Below are 27085 nucleotides of genomic sequence, written 5' to 3'. Positions count from 1 at the left end.
AATGAAAAAAGAATGTCACATAATGGTTCAACCTCTGGCTATGGAAAAGGGAAATGTATAATTTATTTACACAAACGTCAATAGTAGTTTTCATCAATTTAACCACTGTATCATACTGCCTGGTCCACTTCTTCTCTTATCATAAAATTGGAATATTGGCTTATGATGTTTCTCAATTGTCTTCACTACACAAAGTACAACCATATCTTGGATACATGAGGGAAGGTGGTTGGTCATCCGCCATACTAAAGTCTTGACAGACCAAAAGTTTATCTGTACCTCAAGTTTTCCAGTACATTCATGAAAAACACCTTTTTGCTTTCCATCTCTATCACTTTGAAAAATGCTCCATTTGTTCACATTTCAATGAAAGAATAACCTTCAATATCTAAGCTACATTCTTTTCCAATTTCACTTTTTTTCTTATATTATGAATATTGCTTTCATCGTTTCATGTGTTTTGGGAGCAGCTGAATGAGAGTGTTAGTGGTTTTGATGCACGAGATCGGGTTACAGTGATGGGTGATTTGAATGCAAAGGTGAGTAATGTGGCAGTTGAGGGAATAATTGGTATACATGGGGTGTTAGTGTTGTAAATGGAAATGGTGAAGAGCTTGTAGATTTATGTGCTGAAAAAGGACTGGTGATTGGGAATACCTGGTTTAAAAAGTGAGATATACATAAGTATACGTATGTAAGTAGGAGAGATGGCCAGATAGCGTTATTGGATTACGTGTTAATTGACAGGCGTGCGAAATAGAGACTTTTGGATGCTAATGTGCTGAGAGGTGCAACTGGAGGGATGTCTGATCATTATCTTGTGGAGGCGAAGGTGAAGATTTGTAGAGGTTTTCAGAAAAGAAGAGAGAATGTTGGGGTGTAGAGGGTGGTGAGAGTAAGTGAGCTTGGGAAGGAGACTTGTGTGAGGAAGTACCACGAGAGACTGAGTACAGAATGGAAAAAGGTGAGAACAAAGGAGGTAAGGGGAGTGGGGGAGGAATGGGATGTATTTAGGGAAACAGTGATGGCTTGCGCAAAAGATGCTTGTGGCATGAGAAGCGTGGGAGGTGGGTTGATTAGAAAGGGTAGTGAGTGGTGGGATGAAGAAGTAAGATTATTAGTGAAAGAGAAGAGAGAGGCAGGGAAAAAATGCAAATGAGTGGGAGATGTATAAAAGAAAGAGACAGGAGGTCAAGAGAAAGGTGCAAGAGGTGAAAAAGAGGGCAAATGAGAGTTGGCGTGAGAGAGTATCATTAAATTTTAGGGAGAATAAAAAGATGTTCTGGAAGGAGGTAAATAAAGTGCGTAAGACAAGGGAGCAAATGGAACTTCAGTGAAGTTGGCTAATGGGGAGGTGATAACAAGTAGTGGTGATGTGAGAAGGAGATGGGGTGAGTATTTTGAAGGTTTGTTGAATGTGTTTGATGATAGAGTGGCAGATATAGGGTGTTTTGATTGAGGTGGTGTGCAAAGTGAGAGGGTTAGGGAAAATGATTTGGTAAACAGAGAAGAGGTAGTACAAGCTTTGCGGAAGATGAAAGCCGTCAAGGCAGCAGGTTTGGATGGTATTGCAGTGGAATTTATTAAAAAAGGGGGTGACTGTATTGTTGACTGGTTGGTAAGGTTATTTAATGTATGTATGATCCATGGTGAGGTGCCTGAGGATTGGCGGAATGCGTGCATAGTGCCATTGTATAAAGGCAAAGGGGATAAGAGTGAGTGCTCAAATTACAGAAGTATAAGTTTGTTGAGTATTCCTGGTAAATTATATGGGAGGGTATTGATTGAGAGGGTGAAAGGCATGTTCAGAGCATCAGACTGGGGAAGAGCAGTGTGGTTTCAGAAGTGGTAGAGGATGTGTGGATCAGGTGTTTGCTTTGAAGAATGTATGTGAGAAATACTTAGAAAAGCAAATGGATTTGTATGTAGCATTTATGGATCTGGAGAAGGCATATGATAGAGTTGATAGAGATGCTCTGTGGAAGGTACTAAGAATATATGGTGTGGGAGGCAAGTTGTTGGAAGCAGTGAAAAGTTTTTATCGAGGATGTAAGGCATGTGTACGTGTAGGAAGAGAGGAAAGTGATTCGGTTCTCAGTGAATGTAGGTTTCCGGCAGGGGTGTGTGATGTCTGCATGGATGTTGAATTTGTTTATGGATGGTGTTGTTAGGGAGGTGAATGCAAGAGTTTTGGAAAGAGGGGCAAGTATGCAGTCTGTTGGGGATGAGAGAACTTGGGAAGTGAGTCAGTTGTTGCTGGCTGATGATACAGCGCTGGTGGCTGATTCATGTGAGAAACTGCAGAAACTGGTGACTGAGTTTGGTAAAGTGTGTGAAAGAAGAAAGTTAAGAGTAAATATGAATAAGAGCAAAGTTATTAGGTACAGTAGGGTTGAGGGTCAAGTCAATTGGGAGGTAAGTTTGAATAGAGAAAAACTGGAGGAAGTAAAGTGTTTTAGATATCTGGGAGTGGATCTGGCAGCGGATGGAACCATGGAAGCGGAAGTGAATCATAGGGTGGGGGAGGGGGCGAAAATTCTGGGAGCCTTGAAGAATGTGTGGAAGTCGAGAACATTATCTTGGAAAGCAAAAATGGGTATGTTTGAAGGAATAGTGGTTCCAACAATGTTGTATGGTAGCGAGGCGTGGGCTATGGATAGAGTTGTGCGCAGGAGGGTGGATGTGCTGGAAATGAGAGGTTTGAGGACAATATGTGGTGTGAGGTGGTTTGATCGAGTAAGTAATGTAAGGGTAAGAGAGGTGTGTTGAAATAAGAAGAGCGTGGTTGAGAGAGCAGAAAAGGGTGTTTTGAAATGGTTTGGTCACATGGAGAGAATGAGTGAGGAAAGATTGACCAAGAGAATATATGTGTCGGAGGTGGAGGGAACGAGGAGAAGTGGGAGACCAAATTGGAGGTGGAAAGATGGAGTGAAAAAGATTTTGAGTGATCGGGGCCTGAACATGCAGGAGGGTGAAAGGTGGGCAAGGAATAGAGTGAATTGGAGCGATGTGGTATACCGGGGTTGACGTGCTGTCAGTGGATTGAATCAAGGCATGTGTAGCGTCTGGGGTAAAGCATGGAAAGCTGTGTAGGTATGTATATTTGCGTGTGTGGACGTATGTATATACATGTGTATGGGGGTGGGTTGGGCCATTTCTTTCGTCTGTTTCCTTGCGCTACCTTGCAAACGCGGGAGACAGCGACAAAGAAAAAAAAAAAAGAAATATATATATATATATATATATATATATATATATATATATATATATATATATATATATATATATATATATATATATAAGGTGAGTAATGTGTCAGTTGAGGGAATAATTGGTATACATGGGATGTTCAGTGTTGTAAATGGAAATGGTGAAGAGCTTGTAGATTTATGTGCTGAAAAAGGACTGGTGATTGGGAATACCTGGTTTAAAAAGAGAGATATACATAAGTATACATATGTAAGTAGGAGAGATGGCCAGAGAACGTTATTGGATTACGTGTTAATTGATAGGCGCTCAAAAGAGAGACTTTTGGATGTTAATGTGCTGAGAGGTGCAACTGGAGGGATGTCTGATCTTTATCTTGTGGAGGCAAAGGTGAAGATTTGTAGAGGTTTTCAGGAAAGAAGAGAGAATGTTGGGGTGAAGAGGGTGGTGAGAGTAAGTGAGCTTGGGAAGGAGACTTGTGTGAGGAAGTACCACGAGAGACTGAGTACAGAATGGAAAAAGGTGAGAACAAAGGAGGTAAGGGTAGTGGGGGAGGAATGGGATGCATTTAGGGAAACAGTGATGGCTTGCGCAAAAGATGCTTGTGGCATGAGAAGCGTGGGAGGTGGGTTGATTAGAAAGGGTAGTGAGTGGTGGGATGAAGAAGTAAGATTATTAGTGAAAGAGAAGAGAGAGGCATTTGGACGATTTTTGCAGGGAAAAAATGCAATTGAGTGGGAGAGGTATAAAAGAAAGAGGCAGGAGGTCAAGAGAAAGGTGCAAGAGGTGAAAAAGAGGGCAAATGAGAGTTGGGGTGAGAGAGTATCATTAAATTTTAGGGAGAATAAAAAGAAGTTTTGGAAGGAGGTAAATAAAGGGCGTAAGACAAGGGAACAAATAAGAACTTCAGTGAAGTTGGCTAATGGGGAGGTGATAACAAGTAGTGGTGATGTGAGAAGGAGGTGGAGTGAGTATTTTGAAGGTTTGTTGAATGTGTTTGATGATAGAGTAGCAGATATAGGGTGTTTTGGTCGAGGTGGTGCACAAAGTGAGAGGGTTAGGGAAAATGATTTGGTAAACAGAGAAGAGGTAGTAAAAGCTTTACGGAAGATGAAAGCCGGCAAGGCAGCGGATTTGGATGGTATTGCAATGGAATTTATAAAAAGAAGGGGGTGACTGTATTGTTGACTGGTTGGTAAGGTTATTTAATGTATGTATGTATGCCTGAGGATTGGCGAAATGCTTGCATAGTGCCATTGTACAAAGGCAAAGGGGACAAAGGTGAGTGCTCAAATTACAGAGGTATAAGTTTGTTGAGTATTCTTGGGAAATCATATTGGAGGGTATTGAATAAGAGGGTGAAGGCATGTACAGACCATCAGATTGGGGAAGAGCAGTGTGGTTTCAGAAGTGGTAGAGGATGTGTGGATCAGGTGTTTGCTTTGAGGAATGTATGCGAGAAATACTTAGAAAAGCAAATGGATTTGTATGTAGCATTTATGGATCTGGAGAAGGCATATGATAGAGTTGATAGAGATGCTCTGTGGAAGGTACTAAGAATATATGGTGTGGGAGGCAAGTTGTTGGAAGCAGTGAAAAGTTTTTATCGAGGATGTAAGGCATGTGTACGTGTAGGAAGAGAGGAAAGTGATTCGTTCTCAGTGAATGTAGGTTTCCGGCAGGGGTGTGTGATGTCTGCATGGATGTTGAATTTGTTTATGGATGGTGTTGTTAGGGAGGTGAATGCAAGAGTTTTGGAAAGAGGGGCAAGTATGCAGTCTGTTGGGGATGAGAGAACTTGGGAAGTGAGTCAGTTGTTGCTGGCTGATGATACAGCGCTGGTGGCTGATTCATGTGAGAAACTGCAGAAACTGGTGACTGAGTTTGGTAAAGTGTGTGAAAGAAGGAAGTTAAGAGTAAATATGAATAAGAGCAAGGTTATTAGGTACAGTAGGGTTGAGGGTCAAGTCAATTGGGAGGTAAGTTTGAATAGAGAAAAACTGGAGGAAGTAAAGTGTTTTAGATATCTGGGAGTGGATCTGGCAGCGGATGGAACCATGGAAGCGGAAGTGAATCATAGGGTGGGGGAGGGGGCGAAAATTCTGGGAGCCTTGAAGAATGTGTGGAAGTCGAGAACATTATCTTGGAAAGCAAAAATGGGTATGTTTGAAGGAATAGTGGTTCCAACAATGTTGTATGGTAGCGAGGCGTGGGCTATGGATAGAGTTGTGCGCAGGAGGGTGGATGTGCTGGAAATGAGAGGTTTGAGGACAATATGTGGTGTGAGGTGGTTTGATCGAGTAAGTAATGTAAGGGTAAGAGAGGTGTGTTGAAATAAGAAGAGCGTGGTTGAGAGAGCAGAAAAGGGTGTTTTGAAATGGTTTGGTCACATGGAGAGAATGAGTGAGGAAAGATTGACCAAGAGAATATATGTGTCGGAGGTGGAGGGAACGAGGAGAAGTGGGAGACCAAATTGGAGGTGGAAAGATGGAGTGAAAAAGATTTTGAGTGATCGGGGCCTGAACATGCAGAGGGTGAAAGGTGGGCAAGGAATAGAGTGAATTGGAGCGATGTGGTATACCGGGGTTGACGTGCTGTCAGTGGATTGAATCAAGGCATGTGTAGCGTCTGGGGTAAAGCATGGAAAGCTGTGTAGGTATGTATATTTGCGTGTGTGGACGTATGTATATACATGTGTATGGGGGTGGGTTGGGCCATTTCTTTCGTCTGTTTCCTTGCGCTACCTTGCAAACGCGGGAGACAGCGACAAAGAAAAAAAAAAAGAAATATATATATATATATATATATATATATATATATATATATATATATATATATATATATATATATATATATATATATATATAAGGTGAGTAATGTGTCAGTTGAGGGAATAATTGGTATACATGGGGATGTTCAGTATTGTAAATGGAAATGGTGAAGAGCTTGTAGATTTATGTGCTGAAAAAGGACTGGTGATTGGGAATACCTGGTTTAAAAAGAGAGATATACATAAGTATACATATGTAAGTAGGAGAGATGGCCAGAGAACGTTATTGGATTACGTGTTAATTGATAGGCGCTCAAAAGAGAGACTTTTGGATGTTAATGTGCTGAGAGGTGCAACTGGAGGGATGTCTGATCTTTATCTTGTGGAGGCAAAGGTGAAGATTTGTAGAGGTTTTCAGGAAAGAAGAGAGAATGTTGGGGTGAAGAGGGTGGTGAGAGTAAGTGAGCTTGGGAAGGAGACTTGTGTGAGGAAGTACCACGAGAGACTGAGTACAGAATGGAAAAAGGTGAGAACAAAGGAGGTAAGGGTAGTGGGGGAGGAATGGGATGCATTTAGGGAAACAGTGATGGCTTGCGCAAAAGATGCTTGTGGCATGAGAAGCGTGGGAGGTGGGTTGATTAGAAAGGGTAGTGAGTGGTGGGATGAAGAAGTAAGATTATTAGTGAAAGAGAAGAGAGAGGCATTTGGACGATTTTTGCAGGGAAAAAATGCAATTGAGTGGGAGAGGTATAAAAGAAAGAGGCAGGAGGTCAAGAGAAAGGTGCAAGAGGTGAAAAAGAGGGCAAATGAGAGTTGGCGTGAGAGAGTATCATTAAATTTTAGGGAGAATAAAAAGAAGTTCTGGAAGGAGGTAAATAAAGTGCGTAAGACAAGGGAGCAAATAGGAACTTCAGTGAAGTTGGCTAATGGGGAGGTGATAACAAGTAGTGGTGATGTGAGAAGGAGGTGGAGTGAGTATTTTGAAGGTTTGTTGAATGTGTTTGATGATAGAGTAGGCAGATATAGGGTGTTTTGGTCGAGGTGGTGCTGCAAAGTGAGAGGGTTAGGGAAAATGATTTGGTAAACAGAGAAGAGGTAGTACAAGCTTTGCGGAAGATGAAAGCCGTCAAGGCAGCGGATTTGGTGGTATTGCAGTGGAATTTATTAAAAAAGGGGGTGACTGTATCGTTGACTGGTTGGTAAGGTTATTTAATGTATGTATGTGAGGTGCCTGAGGATTGGCGGAATGCGTGCATAGTGCCATTGTACAAAGGCAAAGGGGACAAAGGTGAGTGCTCAAATTACAGAGGTATAAGTTTGTTGAGTATTCTGGGAAATCATATTGGAGGGTATTGATTAAGAGGGTGAAGGCATGTACAGAGCCATCAGATTGGGGAAGAGCAGTGTGGTTTCAGAAGTGGTAGAGGATGTGTGGATCAGGTGTTTGCTTTGAGGAATGTATGCGAGAAATACTTAGAAAAGCAAATGGATTTGTATGTAGCATTTATGGATCTGGAGAAGGCATATGATAGAGTTGATAGAGATGCTCTGTGGAAGGTACTAAGAATATATGGTGTGGGAGGCAAGTTGTTGGAAGCAGTGAAAAGTTTTTATCGAGGATGTAAGGCATGTGTACGTGTAGGAAGAGAGGAAAGTGATTGGTTCTCAGTGAATGTAGGTTTCCGGCAGGGGTGTGTGATGTCTGCATGGATGTTGAATTTGTTTATGGATGGTGTTGTTAGGGAGGTGAATGCAAGAGTTTTGGAAAGAGGGGCAAGTATGCAGTCTGTTGGGGATGAGAGAACTTGGGAAGTGAGTCAGTTGTTGCTGGCTGATGATACAGCGCTGGTGGCTGATTCATGTGAGAAACTGCAGAAACTGGTGACTGAGTTTGGTAAAGTGTGTGAAAGAAGAAAGTTAAGAGTAAATATGAATAAGAGCAAGGTTATTAGGTACAGTAGGGTTGAGGGTCAAGTCAATTGGGAGGTAAGTTTGAATAGAGAAAAACTGGAGGAAGTAAAGTGTTTTAGATATCTGGGAGTGGATCTGGCAGCGGATGGAACCATGGAAGCGGAAGTGAATCATAGGGTGGGGGAGGGGGCGAAAATTCTGGGAGCCTTGAAGAATGTGTGGAAGTCGAGAACATTATCTTGGAAAGCAAAAATGGGTATGTTTGAAGGAATAGTGGTTCCAACAATGTTGTATGGTAGCGAGGCGTGGGCTATGGATAGAGTTGTGCGCAGGAGGGTGGATGTGCTGGAAATGAGAGGTTTGAGGACAATATGTGGTGTGAGGTGGTTTGATCGAGTAAGTAATGTAAGGGTAAGAGAGGTGTGTTGAAATAAGAAGAGCGTGGTTGAGAGAGCAGAAAAGGGTGTTTTGAAATGGTTTGGTCACATGGAGAGAATGAGTGAGGAAAGATTGACCAAGAGAATATATGTGTCGGAGGTGGAGGGAACGAGGAGAAGTGGGAGACCAAATTGGAGGTGGAAAGATGGAGTGAAAAAGATTTTGAGTGATCGGGGCCTGAACATGCAGAAGGGTGAAAGGTGGGCAAGGAATAGAGTGAATTGGAGCGATGTGGTATACCGGGGTTGACGTGCTGTCAGTGGATTGAATCAAGGCATGTGTAGCGTCTGGCGTAAACCATGGAAAGCTGTGTAGGTATGTATATTTGCGTGTGTGGACGTATGTATATACATGTGTATGGGGGTGGGTTGGGCCATTTCTTTCGTCTGTTTCCTTGCGCTACCTTACAAACGCGGGAGACAGCGACAAAGAAAAAAAAAAAAGAAATATATATATATATATATATATATATATATATATATATATATATATATATATATATATATATATATATATATATATAAGGTGAGTAATGTGTCAGTTGAGGGAATAATTGGTATACATGGGATGTTCAGTGTTGTAAATGGAAATGGTGAAGAGCTTGTAGATTTATGTGCTGAAAAAGGACTGGTGATTAGGAATACCTGGTTTAAAAAGAGAGATATACATAAGTATACATATGTAAGTAGGAGAGATGGCCAGAGAACGTTATTGGATTACGTATTAATTGATAGGCGCTCAAAAGAGAGACTTTTGGATGTTAATGTGCTGAGAGGTGCAACTGGAGGGATGTCTGATCTTTATCTTGTGGAGGCAAAGGTGAAGATTTGTAGAGGTTTTCAGGAAAGAAGAGAGAATGTTGGGGTGAAGAGGGTGGTGAGAGTAAGTGAGCTTGGGAAGGAGACTTGTGTGAGGAAGTACCACGAGAGACTGAGTACAGAATGGAAAAAGGTGAGAACAAAGGAGGTAAGGGGAGTGGGGGAGGAATGGGATGCATTTAGGGAAACAGTGATGGCTTGCGCAAAAGATGCTTGTGGCATGAGAAGCGTGGGAGGTGGGTTGATTAGAAAGGGTAGTGAGTAGTGGGATGAAGAAGTAAGATTATTAGTGAAAGAGAAGAGAGAGGCATTTGGACGATTTTTGCAGGGAAAAAATGCAATTGAGTGGGAGAGGTATAAAAGAAAGAGGCAGGAGGTCAAGAGAAAGGTGCAAGAGGTGAAAAAGAGGGCAAATGAGAGTTGGGGTGAGAAGATATCATTAAATTTTAGGGAGAATAAAAAGAAGTTTTGGAAGGAGGTAAATAAAGGGCGTAAGACAAGGGAACAAATAAGAACTTCAGTGAAGTTGGCTAATGGGGAGGTGATAACAAGTAGTGGTGATGTGAGAAGGAGGTAGAGTGAGTATTTTGAAGGTTTGTTGAATGTGTTTGATGATAGAGTAGCAGATATAGGGTGTTTTGGTCGAGGTGGTGCACAAAGCGAGGTGGTGCACAAAGTGAGAGGGTTAGGGAAAATGATTTGGTAAACAGAGAAGAGGTAGTAAAAGCTTTACGGAAGATGAAAGCCGGCAAGGCAGCGGATTTGGATGGTATTGCAATGGAATTTATAAAAAGAAGGGGGTGACTGTATTGTTGACTGGTTGGTAAGGTTATTTAATGTATGTATGTATGCCTGAGGATTGGCGAAATGCTTGCATAGTGCCATTGTACAAAGGCAAAGGGGACAAAGGTGAGTGCTCAAATTACAGAGGTATAAGTTTGTTGAGTATTCTTGGGAAATCATATTGGAGGGTATTGAATAAGAGGGTGAAGGCATGTACAGACCATCAGATTGGGGAAGAGCAGTGTGGTTTCAGAAGTGGTAGAGGATGTGTGGATCAGGTGTTTGCTTTGAGGAATGTATGCGAGAAATACTTAGAAAAACAAATGGATTTGTATGTAGCATTTATGGATCTGGAGAAGGCATATGATAGAGTTGATAGAGATGCTCTGTGGAAGGAATTAAGAATATATGGTGGGGAGGCAAGTTCTTAGAAGCAGTGAAAAGGTGTTTTCGAGGATGTAAGACGTGTGTACGTGTAGGAAGAGAGGAAAGTGATTGGTTCTCAGTGAATGTAACGTTTGCGGCAGGGGTGTGTGATGTCTCCGTGGTTGTTGAATTGGTTTATGGATGGGGTTGTTAGGGAGGTGAATGCAAGCGTTTTGGAAAGAGGGGCAAGTATACAGTCTGTTGTGGATGAGAGAGCTTGAGAAGTGAGTCAGTTGTTGTTGGCTGATGATACAGCGCTGGTGGCTGATTCATGTGAGAAACTGCAGAAGCTGGTGACTGAGTTTGGTAAAGTATGTGAAAGAAGAAAGTTGAGAGTAAATGTGAATAAGAGCAAGATTATTAGGTACAGTAGGGTTGAGGGTCAAGTCAATTAGGAGGTAAGTTTGAATGGAGGAAAACTGGAGGAAGTAAAGTGTTTTAGATATCTGGGAGTGGATTTGACAGCGGATGGAACCATGGAAGCGGAAGTGGATCATAGGGTGGGGGAGGGGGCGAAAGTTCTGGGAGCCTTGAAGAATGTGTGGAAGTCGAGGACATTATCTCGGAAAGCAAAAATGGGTATGTTTGAAGGAATAGTGGCTCCAACAATGCTGTATGGTTGCGAGGCGTGGGCTATGGATAGAGTTGTGCGCAGGAGGGTGGATATGCTGGAAATGAGATATTTGAGAACAATATGTGGTGTGAGGTGGTGTGATCGAGTAAGTAAAAATAGGGTAAGAGAGATGTGTGGTAATAAAAAGAGTGTGGTTGAGAGAGTAGACGAGGGTGTTTTGAAATGGTTTGGTCACATGGAGAGAATGGTCGAGGAAAGATTGACCAAGAGGATATATGTGTCGGAGGTGGAGGGAACGAGGAGAAGTGGGAGACCAAATTGGAGGTGGAAAGATGGAGTGAAAAAGATTTCGAGTGATCGGTGCCTGAACATGCAGGAGGGTGAAAGGCGTGCAAGGAATAGAGTGAATTGGAACGATATGGTATACCGGGGTTGACGTGCTGTCAATGGATTGAACCAGGGCATGTGAAGCGTCTGGGGTAAACCATGGAAAGTTCTGTGGGGCCTGGATGTGGAAAGGGAGCTGCGGTTTCGGTGCATTATTACATGACAGCTAGAGACTGAGTGTGAACGAATATGGCCTTTGTTGTCTTTTCCTAGCGCTACCTCGCATACATGAGGGGGGAGGGGGTTGTTATTTCATGTGTGGCGAGGTGGCGATGGGAATGAACAAAGGCAGACAGTATGAATTATGTGCATTTGTATATATGTATATGTCTGTGTGTGTATATATATGTATACATGGAGATGTACAGGTATGTATATTTGCGTGTGTGGACGTGTATGTATATACATGTGTATGTGGGTGGGTTGGGCCATTCTTTCGTCTGTTTCCTTGCGCTACCTCGCTAACGCGGGAGACAGCGACAAAGCAAAATAAATATATAAAAATAATATATATATATTCGTATGAGTCAACTTCACTTCTCCGTAAAGAGGTGTACTCACATTCACCACACACTCGCACACACACAGCCTGATGTTCCCCATCACCACATCCATGGCAGGTGCTGAAGGAGAAGTTCGTCTTGATCAACTCTGAGTTGAACGCTGAGATCCGCGCTACGGTACGGGGTCGGGAGAAGTACCACTTCGGACGGGACACTTTTTACCCTCACGGCTACGGCATCGCCTGCATTACCGGCGCCCCCTTCAGGCCAGTGTTCGACAAGATGTAAGTAGGAGGTATGCCTCTCTTCCACTCTCCCTTAATGCCTTCCCTCAGCTCAATCCTCGGAGCTGATGGCGGGCCGATGCCTGTACTGAGGGGTTGTGGTTAGCGTCGCCTCAGCCTGCTGCTGTAAAAGTACCACCAGTCATCATGATAACTTGTGTGGTTATCATTAATTTAGGTTAACATGATACACGATGCAGTTGTCAGGTCATCATGGTACAGTTAACAGGTTATCATGGTACAGTTAACAGGTTATCATGGTACAGTTAACGGGTCATCATGGTACAGTTAACAGGTTATCATGGTACAATTAACAGTTCATCATGGTACAGTTAACAGGTTATCATGGTACAGTAAACAGGTTATCATGGTACAGTTAACAGGTCATCATGGTACAGTTAACAGGTCATCATGGTACAGTTAACAGGTTATCATGGTACAGCTAACAGGTCATCATGGTACAGTTAACAGGTTATCATGGTACAGTTAACAGGTTATCATGGTACAGTTAAAAGGTCATCATGGTACATTTAACAGGTCATCATGGTACAATTAACAGGTTATCATGGTACAGTTAACAGGTTATCATGGTACAGTTAACAGGTCATCATGGTACAGCTAACAGGTCATCATGGTACATTTAACAGGTCATCATGGTACAGTTAACAGGTTATCATGGTACAGTTAACAGGTTATCATGGTACAGTTAACAGGTCATAATGGTACAGCTAACAGGTCATCATGGTACAGTTAACAGGTTATCGTGGTACAGTTAACAGGTCATCATGGTACAGTGAACAGGTCATCATGGTACAGTTAACAGGTCATCATGGTACAGTTAACAGGTTATCACGGTACAGTTGAAAGGTCATCATGGTACATTTAACAGGTCATCATGGTACAGTTAACAGGTTATCATGGTACAGTCAACAGGTCATCATGGTACAGTTAACAGGTTATCATGGTACGCGTGTGTGTGTGTGTGTGTGTGTGTGTGTATGTGTGTGTGTGTGTGTGAGAAACATTATAACACAATACAGGAGTGTGTCATTCATCTCAGGTCAATGTACAATTGTGTCATTCATCTCAGGTCACAGCACAAGTGTGTCATTCAACCCAGGTCACAGTACAATTGTGTCATTCAACTCAGGTCACAGTACAAGTGCGTCATTCATCTCAGGTCATAGTACAAGTGTGTCATTCATCTCATCACAATAAGATTGTGCCATTCATCTCAGGTCACAGTACAATTGTGTCATTTAACTCAGGCCACAGTACAGTTGTGTCATTCATCTCAGGTCACAGTACAGGTGTCTCATTCATCTCAGGTCACAGTACAATTGTGTCATTTAACTCAGGTCACAGTACAATTGTGACATTCAACTCAGTTTACAGTACAGTTGTGTCATTCATCTCAGGTCACAGTACAATTGTGTCATTCAACTCAGGTCACAGTACAATCGTGACATTCAACTCAGTTTACAGTACAGTTGTGTCATTCTCCTCAGGTCACAGTACAAGGGTGTCATTCATCTCAGGTTACAGTACAGTTGTGTCATTCATCCCAGGTCATAGTGCAATTGTGTCATTCAACTCAGGTCACAGTACAATTATGACATTCAATTCAGGTTACGGTACAGTTGTGTCATTCATCTCAGGTCACAGTACAAATATATCATTCACCTCAGGTCACGGTTCAAGAGTGTCATTCAACTCAGGTCACAGTACAGTTGTGTCATTCATCTCCGGTCACAGTACAGGTGTGTCATTCATCTCATGTCGCAGTACAATTGTGTCAGTCAACTCAGGTCACAGTGCAATTGTGTCATTCATCTTACGTCACACTACAATAGTATCATTCATCTCAAGTCACATTGCAAGTATGTCATTCATCTCAGGTCACAGTACAAGTGTGTCATTCATCTCAGTTCACAGTATCGGTGTCATTTATCTTAGGTCACAGTACAAGTGTGTCATTCATTATCAGGTCACAGTACAATTGTGTCATTCATCTCAGGTCACAGTGCAATTGTGTCATTCAACTCAGGTCACTGTAGAGTTTTGTCATTCATTTCGGTTCACAGTACAATTGTGTCATTAATCTCAGGTCACAGTGAAGTTGTGTCATTCAACTCAGGTCACGATACAATTGTGTCCTTTTACTCAGGTCACAGTACAAATGTTTCATTCAGCTCAGGTCACAGTAGAGTTTTGTCATTCATCTCGGTTCACAGTACAATTGTGTCATTAATCTCAAGTCACAGTGAAGTTGTGTCATTCAACACAGGTCACAGTAGAGTTGTGTCATTCACCTCAGGTCACGATACAATTGTGTCCTTTTACTCAGGTCACAGTACAAATGTTTCTTTCAGCTCAGGTCACAGTACAAGTGTGTCATTCAACTCAGGTCACAGTAGAGTTGTGTCATTCATCTCAGGTCACAGTACAAGTGTGTCATTCACCTCAGGTCACAGTACAAGTGTGTCAGTCATCTCAGATCACAGTACAAATATGTCATTCAACTCTGGTCACAGGACAGTTGTGTCATTCATCTCAGGTCATAGTACAGGTGTGTCATTCATCTCAGGTCACAGTACAATTCTGTCAGGCAACTCAGGTCACACTACAATTGTGTCATTCATCTCATTTCACATTACAAGTATGTCATTCATCTCAGGTCACAGTACAAGCGTGTCATTCATCTCAGGTCGCACTACAATCATGTCATTCATCTCAGGTAATCTCAGATCATAGTACAAGCGTGTCATTCATCTCAGGTCACACTACAATCATGTCATTCATCTCAGGTCACATTACAAGTATGTCATTCATCTCAGGTCACAGTACAAGCGTCATTCATCTCAGTTCTCAATATCGGTGTTATTCATCTCAGGTCACAGTACAATTGTGTCATTCATCTCAGGTCACGGTTCAATTGTGTCATTCAACTCAGGTCACGGTATAGTTGTGTCATTCACCTCAGTTCACAGTACAATTGTGTCATTCGTCTCAGGTCACAATACAATTGTGTCATTCATCTCAGGTCACAGTAGAGGTGTCATTCATCTCAGGTCATAGTACAAGTGTGTCATTCATCTCAGGTCGCAGCAAAAGTGTGTTATTCATCTCAGGTCACAGTACAATTGTGTCATTCATCACAGGTCACAGTGCAATTGTGTCATTCAGCTCAGGTCACAGTACAATTATGTCATTCAACTCAGGTCACAGTACAGTTGTGTCAGTCATCTCAGATCACAGTACAAGTTTGTCATTCATCTCATTTCACAGTACAATTGTATCATTCAACTCAGGTCACAGCACAATTGTGACATTCATCTTAGGTCACAGCGCAGGTGTGTCGTTCATCTCAGGTCACAGTACGATTGTGTCAGTCAACTCAGGTCACAGTACAATTGTGTCATTCATCTCCGGTCACACTATAATTGTGTCATTCATCTCAATTCACATCACAAGCTTGTCATTCACCTCAGGTCATAGTAAAAGCGTGTCATTCATCTCAGTTCTCAGTATCGGTGTGTCATTCATCTCAGGTCACAGTTCAAGTGTGTCATTCATCTCAGGTCACAACACAAGTGTGTCATTCATCTCAGGTCACAGCACAAGTGTGCCATTCATCTCAGGTCACAGTACAAGCGTGTTATTCATCTCAGGTCACAGTACAAGTGTGTCATTCAACTCAGGTCATAGTACAGTTGTGTCATTCATCTCAGGTCACATTTAAAGTGTGATATTCAACTCAGGTCACAGTAGAGTTGTGTCATTCATCTCAGGTCACAGTACAAGTGTGTTATTCATCTCAGGTCACAGTACAGGTGTGTCATTCATCTCAGGTCACACTCCAATTGTGTCATTCATCTCGGGTCACATTACAAATATGTCATTCATCTCAGGTCACAGTACAGGTTTGTCATTCATCTCAGGTCACACTACAATTGTGTCATTCATCTCATGTCACATTACAAGTATGTCATTCATCTCAGGTCACACTACAATTCTGTCATTCATCTCAGGTCACAGCACAAGTGTGTCATTCATCTCAGGTCACAGTTAAAGTGTGTCATTCAACTCAGGTCACAGTAGAGTTGTGTCGTTCATCTCAGGTCACAGTACAAGTGTGTTATTCATCTCAGATCACAGTACAGGTGTGTCATTCATCTCAGGTCACACTACAATTGTGTTATTCATCTCAGGTCACATTACAATTATGTCATTCATCTCAGGTCACTCTACAGGTTTGTCATTCATATCAGGTCACACTACAATTGTGTCATTCATCTCAGGTCACATAACAAGTATGTCATTCATCTCAGGTCACACTACAATTCTGTCATTCATCTCAGGTCACAGTACAAGTGTGTAATTCATCTCAGGTCACAGTACAAGTGTGCTATTCATCTCAGGTCACAGTACAGGTCTGTCATTCATCTCAGGTCACAGTAGAATTGAATCCGGCACCTGAGGTCGTTGCACAGATGCGTATCATTCATTTCAAGACACAGCACAGGCTTGTTACAATCATCTCAGGTCACAGTACAAGTGTGTGTCATTTACCTTAGGTTACAGCACATCGGTGTGTTAAGCACATGAGATCAAAGATGTGTGTCAAGTTCATAAAGTGACGAGCCAGATGTGTGTCAAACACATGAGTTCACTGTCCAGGTGTGTGTCAAACATATGAGATCACTGTCCAGATGTGAGTCAAACATATGAGTTCATTGTCCAGATGCGTGTCAAACATATGAGTTCACTGTCCAAATGTGTGTCAAACATATGAGGTCACTGGACAGATGTGTGTCAAACATATAACGTCATTGTACAGATTTGTGTCAAACATATGAGGTCACTGTACAGATGTGTCAAACATAAGAGGTTACTGTACAGATGTGTGTCACACCTATGAAGTCACTGTCCAGATGTGTGTCAAACATATGAGGTAACTGTACAAATGTGTGTCAAACATATGAGGTCACTGTCCAGGTGTGTTAAACATATGAAGTCACTGTACAGATGTGTGTCACACATATGAGGTCACTGTACAGATGTGTGTCAAACACATGAGGTCACTGTACAGATGTGTTTCAAACATATGAGGTCACTGTTCAGACGTGTGTCAAACACATGAGGTCACTGTACAAATGTGTGTCAAACTCCTGAAGTCACTGTACAAATGTGTGTCAAGCATATCTGGTCACAGTACAGAGGCTGCTAAGCACATATGGTTTCAACCACATGAGGTCACTTTAGACGCGTGTCAGGCACATGAGGTCACTTTACAGACGTGAAAAGCACATGAGTTCACTTTCCAGACTTAACTAGCACCTGAGGTCACTTTACATACCTGTCAAGCACACGAGGTCACTTTGCAGACGTGACTAGCACCTGAGGTCACTTTACAGAAGTGTTAAGCACATGAGGTCACTTTACAGACGTGAAAAGCACATGAGGTCACTTTACAGACGTGTCAAGCATATGAGGTCACTTTACAGACGTGTCAAGCACATGAGGTCACGGTATGATTTTGTTATTACCTAAGATCACAGGACATGTGTGTTAAGAGACCTGTGGTCACGGAACAATTGTGTGTCATCACCCAACATCACAGTATAGGTGTTTCAAGCACCGAAGCATCCGAGATTAAAGCGTTGTGTCATTACCTGATGTCACAGTAGAAGTGCATGAAGCAGCCGGGGTCACGCCAGGGGTGTCAGATATACTTGCTGCAGGTTGTCATGGGTGACAGAGGCAGGCCTGATCGACCACTGGGCCGAAGAGGAGATCAGGAAGCTGTCTGGCCAGAGGGACGCTGACGACCCTGCTTCAGGAGGCGAGGGGCCAGGTTCCCTCACATTGAACCATGTACAGGTACGTCCTTCACTCACAGGTGGATCTCACTGGTGGGTCTCATAGATAAGGTCCAAAGCAATGAGTGAGTCCCACACCTACAGGAGGGTCCTACATCTACAGGTGAGTCCTACAGCAACAGCGAGATCTTACACCTGCAGGAGGATCCTAAATTTTCAAGTGCATGCTACACCTACAAGTGAGACCTACGTCTATTAGTAGCTCCTACATCTACAGGTGGTTCCTGCATCTACACGTGGGTCCTACACCTACAGGTGAGTCCTACACCTAGAGATAAATCCTACATCTACAGGTAGGTCCTGTACCTACGGGCTGAATCCTACAACTAAATTGCGCACTACATCTACAGCTGGGTCCTCCACCTACACATGGGTCCTACACCTACAAATGAATCCTACACCTACAGGTAAACCCTACCCCTAAACCTGGGTCATTCAGCTCCAGGTGGTTTCTATACCTGCACCTACAGTTGAGTCCTACATCTGCAAGTGGGTCCTACACATACAGGTAAGTTCAACACCTACAAGTGGATCGTATACCTACAGTTGGGTCCTACACCTGCAGGTGGTTCCTAAACCTATTGTTGGGTCCTGAACCTACAGGTGGATGCTAAATCTATAGGTGCATTCTATATCTATTTGGGGTCATACACCGACAGGAGGATTCTACATCTACAGATAGGTCTCACGTCCACAAGTGGAGTGGTTCCCACATTTATAGGTGGATCCAACAACTACATGTGAGTCCTTCACTTACAGGTGGATCCCACACCTTTTGGTGAATCCTGCGCTTAGAGGTGGGTGCTAAACCTACAGGTGGATCCTACTGCTACAGGTGAACCCTAAACTTACAGGCTTTTCTTACCTCTATATGTGGATCGTGCACCTACAGTTAAGTATTACGCCTACATTTGGATCAGATACTTTCAGGTAGGTCCTACACCTGCTAGTGAGTTCTATGCCTACAGTTGGGTCCTACACCTACAGGTGGATCCTACATCTACAGGTGGCTCCTACACTTACAGTTGTGTCCTACACTTACAGCGGGGTCCCACACCTAAAGTTGGGTCCTGAACAGGTAGATCCTACACCTACAGGTGGGTCCTACACCTACAGTTGTATCCTATACCTACATTTAGGTCCTGAACTTAAAGTTGGATCCTGCATCTGCGTTTGAGTCATACACCTACAGGTAAATCCTGTACCTACAGTTGAATCTTACACTTACAGTCAGGTTCTAAACCAAGAATTAGGTCCTACACCTACCGTTGAATCAAAACACCTACAGGTGAATCCTACACCTACAGGTGGTTCCTTCACCTACAGATGCTTTCTACACCTACAGATGGGTTCTGCACCTACAGGTGGATCCTACACCTACAGTTAGGTCCTACACCTAAAGTTGGGTCCTATATAGGTGGATTTTACACCTACAAATAGGTCATAAACCTACAATTAAATCCTACACTTAAAGTTAGGTTCTACACCTACAGTTGGATCTCACATCTATGGATAAGTCCTACACCTAAAGTTGGGTCATACACCTTCAGGTGTATCCTACTCTTACAGGTTGGTCTTGCACCTAAAGTTGGGTCATACACCTTCAGGTGTATCCTACTCTTACAGGTTGGTCTTGCACCTAAAGTTCGGTCATACACCTTCAGGTGTATCCTACTCTTACAGGTTGGTCTTGCACCTAAAGTTGGGTCATACACCTTCAGGTGTATCCTACTCTTACAGGTTGGTCTTGCACCTAAAGTTGGGTCATACACCTTCAGGTGTATCCTACTCTTACAGGTTGGTCTTGCACCTAAAGTTCGGTCATACACCTTCAGGTGTATCCTACTCTTACAGGTTGGTCTTGCACCTAAAGTTGGGTCATACACCTTCAGGTGTATCCTACTCTTACAGGTTGGTCTTGCACCTAAAGTTGGGTCATACACCTTCAGGTGTATCCTACTCTTACAGGTTGGTCTTGCACCTAAAGTTGGGTCATACACCTTCAGGTGTATCCTACTCTTACAGGTTGGTCTTGCACCTAAAGTTGGGTCATACACCTTCAGGTGTATCCTACTCTTACAGGTTGGTCTTGCACCTAAAGTTGGGTCATACACCTTCAGATGTATCCTGCTCTTACAGGTTGGTCTTGCACCTAAAGTTGGGTCATACACCTTCAGGTGTATCCTACTCTTACAGGTTGGTCTTGCCCCTAAAGTTGGGTGCTACATCTATAGTCAGGGCCAACACCTACAGTTGAATCCTGCGCCTACATGTGGGGTCTACATCAGCAGAAATTTAAAGATCGTTTTGTTGAGTCCCTTTGGATCTTAGTGTTTGGCCTTTTAGATTGTCGAGTGAATTAGCGTTTTGCCTTTTGAATGTACTTGTAACTTAGTGTGTAGCCATTTAAGTCTTCCAGTAATTTAGTGGTTTATTTTTGAAGTCTTGAAAGAATTATTTGGCAGTTATGCTTGTGGCACTTAACATTCGGCCTCTGTAGTTCTATAACGACTTAGAGATCGGACTTTTACGTCTAAGTATAACTTATTGTTTGGCCTTTTAAGTCCTTGGTTAACTTGATATTCAGCCTTTTAAGTCCTTGGTTAACTTGATATTCAGCCTTTTAAGTCCTTGGTTAACTTGATATTCAGCCTTTTAAGTTTTAGAATAACTTATTGTTTGGCCTTTATAAGGCCCTGGGTAATTTTACGTTCGGCTTATTATGTCTGAGAATAAATATTGTGTGGCCTTTAAAGTCCCTAGCTAACTTTTTGTTCGGCCTTTTAATGCTGAGAATGATTTAATGTCTGGCCTTTAGGTCCCTGATCAACATAGTGTTCGGACATTTAAGTCTGTGGTTAACTCAGTGTTGGGTGTTCGACAGGCGGCCTTCTTCTTGTTGCTGACGGGCGCTGTGGTGTCAACTTTGGCCTTCGTGCTGGAGATGTTCTTCAGTCGCTGACCATCTGCTGACACTATCCTCTGCCTGGCTGATACCATTCGTTGGCTGTCTGTCTGCTGACACCTCGCTCCAGCCTGTTGATTGCGTGCTCACACGCGATCTAGCTTGCTGACTAGCTACTGATATTACGCTCTGGCTTGCTGACTGGCTACTGAAACCACTCTCTGGCCTCCTGCTAACTGACTAGTGACACTTTCCACTGGCTTGCTGACTGTCTACTGATACCACACTCAGGCTCGCTGACTGCTACTGACACCACCTCTGGTCTGATGACAGTCTGGTGATACCACGATCAGGTCTGCTGATTGCAGCACACAGCCCTCGGGCCTGTTGACTGTCTGCTGTCACACTCCTGAGGTTTGCTGACTCCTTGCTGACATACCTGTGTCGCCTGCTGACACTCACGTCTTGCTTTCTGACAGTCAGCTGACTTGACACTCGTTCCTTTTGTCTGTCTTCTGACAGTCTCCCTACATTCATCCATAGTTTGTAAACAAAGATTTGTAAATTCAGATTATATTCTGTAAATTCATGTAATAGACTGTTTTCAGTGGAAACCTGTAACAATATGTATTTTGTAGATACTTGTAATAAACTGCATTCAGTAGATGTCTGTAATAAGCCATATTCTGTACATGGCTGTAATAAGCTGCATTTAGTAGATATCTGTAATAAGCTGCATTTAGTAGATACCTTTAATGAACTGCATCAGTTAGATGCCAGTACCAAACTGCATTTAGCAATTACTTTCAATAAGCTGCATTCAGTAGACGTATGCAATAGACTGCATTCAGTAGAAAACCTGTATAAACAGCATTCAGTAATTAATTCAGTAATTAATTACATACCTGTAATAAACTACATTTAGTAGATACCTGTAATGAACTACATTCAGTAAATGCCTGCAATAAACTGCGTTCAGTAAATGCCTGTAATAGACTAAATTCAGCAGATGCCTGCAATAAGCTGCATTCCGTAGATGCTTGTAATGAACTGATTATTCCCAATCTAAAAAAACATGACATCATTTGCAGGAGGACGACCATTAATTAAGTATACTTTTCTTTGTACAAAAGTGTGCATCTGGAATTACCTATCTATCAATAAAATGAGATGATATGAAAATCAAAAAGAAAATGGCATCTAACTGCTGCGAGAGAATGGCTCCCCTGGAAGCATATTTCCCAGAAATCAAATGCTTGTCCTCAGAAATGTGTTTTCATTTTGATATTCCTCATATCTGTATGTATATATAAACGTATGTATCATATCTTATCATGAGTCAGTATAATGGATTCTGAGCTGAGAATGTCTTGGTAAGAACAATTCGGTTGTGGAGGAAGGCGTTGTGTACAACAGTATCATGCTGGCAAGAACAGTGGCGATTAAACAAGAAACTGTTTTCATTCTCCATGTTTTTTTCGTGGTAGTTATCTGCTTTCATTTCGTCACATCGTTAATCAACATTTTCTATTTTGGGGGAAAACAACTTTACATGGTAATTGGTTTGATACCTGAAAGGTGAAATTTATGGGAGAATGACTTCCGCAAGCAGTAAATGCACTATCCCTGTCCCCCTATTCAAGTCTTCAATGAACCCTTCAAAGTAGCAGGGGCTTTGATGATCAAGGAAAAGCTGGTGTTAAGCACAATGAATTTCGTAAAATCGTAATTACTTAATAAAAAAAATCCGTAATCCAAGCCTAATTTGGAAAATGTTAGGTTAAGTTTGGTACAGGTTGGGTCTTACTGAGCGAACGCTTGCCAAATTTTCATGGATGAGGGTTGGAAGGGCATGTGAGAACTCGTACAGTCGTTGTACATGATCAGGAAAATCATATTTAGACTGGTGACAGAAACAATCTTCAGTTTCAACAATTCAAAGTTTACAGCCCTTAGGGATGTGACACGTTGTGGACCACAGTTTCTGCCGTTATCATAATGAAATCGAATTGATTTCGTATAACATAGACTTTACTGTCATGGTCATAACTTCATAGGGAATGAATGCTTTTCTTTATGGCCCAATTGGCTTCTGTTTACAAAAGAAAAGAGAATAACCGACCGCTTTAGCTAATAGAAGCTTTCCAACAGTAAAGTAATTATTCATGTACTATTAAGCGTTAAATTGGAACTACCTTGACCAATACTGAAACTATGTTAAATCTTACATAAAAGTGGTGACGTCGAAAAAAAAAACCCGCATGGAATTAGTGTGGACAACCTATGTAAGTTTATGAAAAGCGGAAAAAAGAGTGACCACCAAGATCACAGATCGGCTGCGTCGAGTGATTTCTACAGTTGGTTTACTGCAAACAGCAATAGTCTACAGCTGATCACGTAAGTAAATTTGATCCAGACCTGGATTCCAGGACTGATGTAACGATCTAATCAAGAAGAAAAATGTGTTGAGAGCAGTAGGAGAAGCTAAGACATACAAGTGACTACGAAATTTGTACAAGCCTAAACATCCTGGAGAATAGACTTGAAGAACTCTGTGAAGTGTTATATAAACATCATGAGCAAAAACTGTCAGACACAGTAGCGAGATTGTAAAATTCCATAAAAGAATCAGGCGACCAGGAGAGATTGTTGATAGGACTGCCTTGAAAGAATTAAATGAGCACTGCAATTTCAGCCCTTTGAACAGACCAGTTGATTGTAGGTATCAACGATGAACAGATTCAAGCAAAACTGCTGCCAGTGGAGCCCGAGGCTGGCGAGATTCTGTTGTGCAAGAAAACCTGCGATTTGGCAGTGGCAATAGAGGAACACAGAAGGAAATGTTAGATTTAAAACAGCCATCATCCCTTGCATTCGGTAACACAAGGAACACCCTGTTGGAGATGCCATGAAGATCATCTAAATAGCTGTTGGGCTAGAGAGGCAAGTGGTGCTACAACTGCCAACAAGTAGGCCATTTCTCCCGTAAATGTCAGCTGTCTCAGCGACAGAATTGGACCGAGAGAAGAAAGGATGGTTGGGCATTCCTTAGTAGCAATATCAAGCCTTCTCCAAGCACACCCAAGAGAACTCCACCAAGAGGAAGGAGAACAGCGGCAAAAGGGGATGGAGGACCATCAAGAGGAAAAAGAGGACCGCAGAGAGGAGGTAAAATGTATCAAGTGGAAAACGTAGAAAACCAGGAAGAAAGATTAGAAAATGATAATGGTGTTGAGAAAGGTAAAGAGGACGATTTTAGAATCATTTCAGTACTGCATTATAGCAGTGGAAACAAAAGTGAGGTACATGTCCGAGGCTTAGACCGTGGACGCTGAGAGGGTGGGCACACTTGCAGTCAAGCGTAAGTGGCCACATCTGTTAAGCGAACGCTCGTCAATCATCTTGACACGTTTCTTGTTCTCGATCTCTAGCCAATCACGGTCGAGATGGGAGCGTGTCCGGGTAACGTCAACGTGTCATTTACATATTTCTTTTTGTCAGCTAATCTGAACTGATCCAGTATAATCATCCTCTCTAATGAATACCCCGAGGGTTGCTTAGAGATTTCGATTCTTTCAGCTGACGACCCCCAGATAAGTAGTGTGATTTTCCCTTGCTCGTAATTCACAGCCACTGTACTGCATTGTAATTTTGCGATATATCTTTTGCCCATGTGTAAAGTGTACTAGTATTATTATTCTTATAATAATGTTTTTTTTGTAGAGGAAGAGATTTCTTTGAAAATATACTTGGATTGTGATAACGTAACTTTTTGTGCAATGTAAATCTATTTCTTTTTGTATTATTTGTTTCTTTTAATGTAAATAGTTTTCATCCTCGTGTTTGATTTCATCCTTTAGCGTTTTCCCATTTTGCGTAACAAGAAAGTGGCGACCCTGCCAGGATTTTCTTACCCTACTGAGTCTCTTCCTCGTTCGTTAATCATGTCGTTGATCAGTGACTCTGGTGAACATTTTTGTCGGCCTAATCCTTCTCCAAATCTCAGAAAACCTTCAACAGTTTATGATTTGAAGCTTCTCGCAAATAGTTTGGGATTAGAGTATGACCGAAATACTCGTAAAATAGAATTGGAGGCTTTAGTAATAAATGATTTAATTGGTTAGTGTATCATAGAATTATGATAGTTTCAGCGGAGATGGTCATACCTATTTTCTATCGTTCTGAGAACTTATTGTTTTGGGAACTAAGCGCCCTTCTTTGTTTATATTCAGGCACTAGTTGCTAGAAAGCTACCTTTTATCTCTCTTATTTTTACTGGTCGGACTGGGTGTCAATTTGGAGTACACTATGGCGTGAGTTAGCCTCTCCATTATTTTGAGTACAATATTTACATATGAAAATTATAAACTGTTTTAGTAGTGCAGCCTCAGGCCTGATAAAATAGGCAGGGATTTAGTTTATGATTATTTACATTTTAGGTGCTTATATGTACAATCATTGAAAAGAAAGAACAGAGCAAATAATTGATTACATGATCTGGTGAAGGGAAGTATCTGGTGCAATCTGTGAATTTTTTCAATCCAATGTTTTATGTTCCTTAGGTTGGATAATAAATGCTGAATGCTCTGTACAACAATAGTACATCAATATCCTGATCACGTTGCAGTTAGGAGCAAGGAGATACTGTGCCTGAGGTTGGAGAAGAGGGAAGGGAACCTGATGTTGAAAAAAATGTTGACTATCGTTCGGCAATCGAGGTCGGCAGAAGTTTTAGCCCCTGCCCAGCTCATTAGTGGTTTTAATGGTAATTCTCAGTATCTGCTGTTTCCAACTAGAAATTGCTGGAGTTAAGGCACAAGCATAGACAACAGACGCACAAAATGAACAAGCTAGGCTCCAGCCCCGAAGGAACAGACTGAACAGGCTAAACTTAACGCTTAGACTGAACAAGCTAGGATTAATGCACAGGTACGAATGGAAGAATCTAGGCTTGAACAAAAGAGAGTACGACAGGTCTAATCAAAGCCAATACCAGAGTTTTGATTTTACAAAACGCGTAAAATTTGTCCTAAAGTTCTGTGAAGATGGCGTAACAAATTTTCCGCGTGTTTGAAAATGTGGCCAATTATATATTTTGGTTCAAGAAGTTTTGGTCAGTTATGTTACAAAAGTGTTCTTAGCGGTAAGGCTCAGACTGCATACTCAGCGTTTTCTAGTGACCAGTGTACTGATTATGAAGTAGCAAAGAATATTGTGCTGAAAGCTATGTATTAACTCCAGAAGCTTACAGAGGCAGAATAAGAGAGAGCGTAAGAACCATGACCAGACCTATATAGAATATTTTCATGAAAAGGTCGATTTATTAACTCAGTGGTTGTGCTCCGAACAAGTTTGTGAGTTTGCAAGACTTTAAGATTTTTTTTTTTTCAACCCGAGGAATGTAAGCACAGTGTGCACCTTGAAGTTATGAATTATTTGGTTGAAAGAAAAGTGAATTCTGTTGAGGCTGGCTTACTAGCAGATCAGTACGCGTAACTCACAAACCTGGGACGGAAACTTCCTAAAAACGTTTGATTGTAAGGGAAAATTTAATGATAGTTTAACCCCACCTGAGTCCACCCCCTTGCCGAAGGCCTCTGAAAGCAAGAGTAACAACCCCGAGAGGGTTAGATCATATTATCATTGTGGCAAAGCTTGACATTAGGTGAGGGAGTTGCTGGACCAGGCTGAAGGAATCCAGAGATTTTTTTTACGAAATGTAAGCCAATAAATTGTCTCAACCTTAGGATTACCTTGTGATGTAATTGTGGCTTACCCTTCTAAGAGTGATAGTGGGAGCTATAAGAGTGGCAGTTAGTCTGTAGCTGAAGATCCGTTTAGGGGGAATTACAACGCGTTCTTGTCTAAGGGTTATGTTTCTAATGATGGACTAAGACAGGAGGTGACCGTATTGCGCGATTTGGTGCGCTACACTCTTATGTTAGAGGGTTTGGTGCCTGTGGGAGAGTCTGAAAATAAGAGTCTTGTTGGGCTGTGGAATCTCAAGGCAGCTCCACTAGCTAATGTATCCGTGGAAACATCTCTTCACAGGGCCTGCTCTTGTGGTGATTGTGGATAAGTTGCCTGTATCGGGAGTGGACTTTGTGTTAGGCAATGACCAGCGGGAGGAAAAATGAGTCCAGTGCCAGCGTTGTCTGTGAGACAGGTGGAGTTCACGGAGACAGCAACTTGAGGAA

The 27085-nt window shown here is 42.1% G+C and overlaps 1 protein-coding gene across 1 annotated transcript in view; it reads left to right on the top strand.

Moving 5' to 3' along the window:
- Positions 1 to 21688, top strand: part of LOC139762046 (glutamate receptor ionotropic, delta-2-like) — a gene marked incomplete at its 5' end in the record, with an annotated part of 55668 nt that extends 33980 nt beyond the window's left edge. Inside the window, 3 exons of the mRNA XM_071686815.1 lie at positions 11935 to 12101; positions 17846 to 17984; positions 20868 to 21688. Coding sequence (XP_071542916.1) covers positions 11935 to 12101; positions 17846 to 17984; positions 20868 to 20945 — 384 coding nt within the window. The remainder of the gene's footprint in view (positions 1 to 11934; positions 12102 to 17845; positions 17985 to 20867) is intronic.
- Positions 21689 to 27085: the final 5397 nt, after the last annotated feature.

The sequence above is a fragment of the Panulirus ornatus genome, chromosome 42 (genome assembly GCF_036320965.1).
Source record: "Panulirus ornatus isolate Po-2019 chromosome 42, ASM3632096v1, whole genome shotgun sequence".
NCBI classification, from domain to species: Eukaryota; Metazoa; Arthropoda; class Malacostraca; order Decapoda; family Palinuridae; genus Panulirus; species Panulirus ornatus.
The sequence above is the reverse complement of the archived record's forward strand: the minus strand, read 5'-3'. Positions and strand labels throughout refer to the sequence as shown.